Source organism: Hyperoodon ampullatus, assembly GCF_949752795.1.
Source record: "Hyperoodon ampullatus genome assembly, chromosome: 4".
In the NCBI taxonomy this organism is placed as follows: Eukaryota; Metazoa; Chordata; class Mammalia; order Artiodactyla; family Ziphiidae; genus Hyperoodon; species Hyperoodon ampullatus.
In genome coordinates, this window is record NC_136917.1 from 14,554,948 (window position 1) to 14,558,707 (window position 3,760).

General features: G+C 56.9%; 1 protein-coding gene across 1 annotated transcript; it reads left to right on the plus strand.

The window, feature by feature from the left end:
* Positions 1–976: 976 nt before the first annotated feature.
* On the plus strand, positions 977–3,532 carry FOXI1 (forkhead box I1; the record flags this gene model as incomplete). The annotated part of the gene is made up of 2 exons (XM_079703068.1): positions 977–1,553; positions 2,973–3,532. 2 exons carry the CDS (start codon positions 977–979, stop codon positions 3,530–3,532), a joined length of 1,137 nt encoding a protein of 378 aa, XP_079559194.1.
* Between the last annotated feature and the right edge of the window lie 228 nt (positions 3,533–3,760).

Consider the following 3,760-nt stretch of genomic DNA (forward strand, 5'->3'; position numbering starts at 1 on the left):
ATTTTTAGGAGCTCCACTGCCCCTTTGGGAGAATCCCCAGGCCTTTCTCTGCCTGCCTGCTGCAGAGTGTGTGTGTGTGTGTGTGTGTGTGTCTGTGTGTGTGTGTGTGTGTGTCTGTGTGTAGGGAGATGGCCTATAACTGGCTGTCCTTTTGAAACTGACCAGAGGTGCTTCTGATTCTCCAGAACCAGCTTCTCTCCTGGAAACTCCAGAAGATGTGTCTTCACTTCAAAAGACCCAAAACTGTGGCTTCTCATAAAGTGTCCCTTCCAATCTGGGTGAGGTGTCAGGGTGAGAAAGAAGAGGGAGACAGAGGGGCTGGGGAAGAGACACAGAGATAACGTGAGACAGAGAGAGAGAGACCAAGAGTGAAAGGAAGAGGGAGAGAAGCAGAGGTAGCAAGGACGTGAGTGAGAGGAGACAGAGGTAGAAAGACCTGGAAACAAGCTCAGGGAGAGCCAGAGAGACTGTAAGAAGGGAGACGCAAACAGCTCAGTGCATAGAGAGAAGGGAGGAGACCAAGAGTGGGATGCAGAGAGGATGGGAGGAGAGAGAAGGAGGGTGAGAGGGTAGAAACCTCAGAAGGAGAGGAAGGGAAAGGCAAGCTGAGACAGAATGAAGGGGGAACGGGGGAACGTGCTGAGGAGAAAGAGGGGAGACAGGGAGGAGGGAGGAAAGGCAAAGCAGAGGAGGAGAAGACAGCGCCCTTGTCCTTGTGAATATCCGTGAGGAAGCTGGCCGAGCGTGTCCTTATGGGCCCTGCCGTGGCCATGGCCGGCAGGGAAGTGCCCCTCCGGTGACATGGGTGGCAGTCGAAGGAGGGAGGGGCAGGTCTGCAGCAGGTGGCCGCCCCTGGGTGGGGCCGCCAGCCGAGCCCTGGGGTATAAGTGGGAGGCCCGGCCGGCTGAGCACCTGTCAGGGCCAGCTCCCCTGTGCAGGTGCCAGGCAGGTGGCTCCGGCCGAGCCCGGCCCCAGCATGAGCTCCTTCGACCTCCCAGCGCCCTCCCCGCCCCGCTGCAGCCCCCAGTTCCCCAGCATCGGCCAGGAGCCCCCCGAGATGAACCTCTACTATGAGAATTTCTTCCACCCCCAGGGCGTGCCCAGCCCTCAGCGGCCCCCCTCCTTCGAGGGCGGCGGCGAGTACGGGGCCACCCCCAACCCCTACCTCTGGCTCAACGGGCCAGCCATGACCCCCCCGCCTTACCTGCCGGGCGCCAGCACCAGCCCCTTCCTGCCCCAGACCTACGGGGTGCAGAGGCAGCTGCTGCCCGGCATGTCCGGGCTGGGGGGCGGCGACCTGGGCTGGCTGCCCATCCCCTCGCAGGAGGAGCTGATGAAGCTGGTGCGGCCCCCCTACTCCTACTCGGCGCTCATTGCCATGGCCATCCACGGGGCACCCGACAGGCGCCTCACCCTCAGCCAGATCTACCAGTATGTGGCGGACAACTTCCCCTTCTACAACAAGAGCAAGGCCGGCTGGCAGAACTCCATCCGCCACAACCTGTCTCTCAACGACTGCTTCAAGAAGGTGCCCCGCGACGAGGACGACCCAGGTGAGGGGTCTGCAGGCTCGTGCCCCCGACACCCCATTCTAGAAAGTCCTGGATACGGCCGTGCCCCCGAGACTGGGGGCCAAAGGGAGTCATCTGTAAACATGGACCCTGGAGGCAGATTTGGGTTTGGATCCTGGCTGAGCCGCCGACCAGTCAGTGACCTGCGAGCCTCAGTTTCCCCATCTGAAAAATAGGAATGTAAGAGTGGATCCTTTGCAGGCTTGTGGGTGGCGGGGTCATGAGATGATGCATGTGAGGTGTTTGGTGCTAACGAGTGCTCGATGGACTGCAGTGATTGTGACAATTAACCTGAATCCCCAGAATCCAGCATGTAGAAAGCCCTTTGCCGGCAGGGGATGGGGAATGAGTGCTTGGACTAGATAAAGGCAAGTGTATCCTAGGCCTGATGGGAAGGGACCGGTGTTTGTGAAACCACCAGTAAGGGCCACATTATGCTGCCTGCCCTAGTTACATCATCTCTTTTAATCCAGCCCTGTGGGGCGGCTCTTATGAAACCCATTTTACAGATGAGGAAAATAACACCTAGAGGTAAAGCAGCCTGCCTCGGGTGACACAGAATGATGTGACAGTGACAGAGAATGAATCTGAATGGAGGTGACTAACACCACAGTGTGAACCTTTTAATGAGCAATTTCTAAAATATAGAGACGTACGCAGAGTAATATATTAAATACTCATGTGTCCATTTCCCAGAATTAAAGTCCACTCTTGTCCCAGCATAGGAATCCAGGGTACCTCTCAGAGGAACCCCACCTCCACCCTCTTTGAGGCTTGTGAGGGCAGGACTGTTTGTCCCCCAGAAGAGGGTGAGCATCCCATCCAAAGACTGGCCTCACCCTCAGGCCGAGAGACGCAGGCAGGCAGGGTTCAGATTGTCCTTCCTGGTTACAAAGCCCCTTTTATACATCTAGCATTAGCCCTCTCTCACAGCCAGCCTGAGGAAGAAAGGACAGGTCCAATGGGCCCACTTCTCCTGCTAGGAAATTGAGGCTCACCGAAAGTCCCTCAGTCCGAAGCGGGGACTCAAGTCCATCCTTGGAGTTCACCCCGAGACTTTCAGGGAGCCCTGAATTGCTCCCTGAATTTTCTTTCACATCAGCAATGGAAGAAGCCCCACCCTCGCCTTTCCCCAGTACTTGAACTTCTTAAAGAGACCACACTGTAAACTCCTTCATGGCTTAGGCCTCTCTTGCTTTGTGCTCCCAGGGTGTCTTGGTGAGAGGTGGGTGCTTAAATAAAGATCCGTGTGCTGTGGCCTTGGCGGGGGGCGGTTTGTGGAATTCCTGTTTTGTCCTCTGCCTTTCTGCATTTGTTACCTTCGATTTTAGTTTATGAGGAGGAGCAGAAACAAAGCACTGGATCCATCTCTCTACTTACCTTCTCCTGCTTCTGTGCCAGGCAAGGGGAATTACTGGACCCTGGACCCCAACTGTGAGAAGATGTTCGACAATGGAAATTTCCGCAGGAAGAGGAAGAGAAAATCGGATGTTTCCTCCAGCACGGGCTCCTTGGCCTCGGAGAAAACGGAGCCCGGTCTCCTGGCAGGCAGCCCCAAGACCACGGAGGCCCAGGACATCTTGGATGGTGCTTCGCCAGGTACCACCAGCTCCCCAGAGAAGCAGCCCTCGCCGCCCCCGCCGGGAACCCCGTGCCTCAACAGCTTCCTCTCCACCATGTCAGCCTATGTGAGTGGGCCAAGCCCCATGGGCCGCCCTGTGGCCACGCCGGGACTGAGCCCGGAGCCCGCTGACAAGGTGGGGCAGAACTTGCTGAACTTCAGCTCCTACACCCCACTCAACAACATCAGTGGCCACGCGGGCGGGGGTGAGTGGGCCAGCCCCACACCCAGCAATGCTCTGGGCTACGGAGGCTCCGTCCTCAACCAGTTCAGCCCTCACTTCTACAACAGCGTCAACACAAACAGCGTCCTCTACCCCAGGGAGGGCACCGAGATCTAGAAACACAACAGCTCCCGAGCCAGATGGACACGCTCGGGGTCCTCCAGGTCAGCATCCAAGTGGTCCAAGACCTCCAAACTGCCCAGACATACACAGGAGGCTCAGAGGAATTCATCGTTTTTCTAGAACATTGTGTAAACCTTGTGTTTATCACATATCCATCCACAGACCCACAACCAGCTTTGCAGTAGAAATACTGGCGCCTGCATGACAGTAATCAACTTGGCC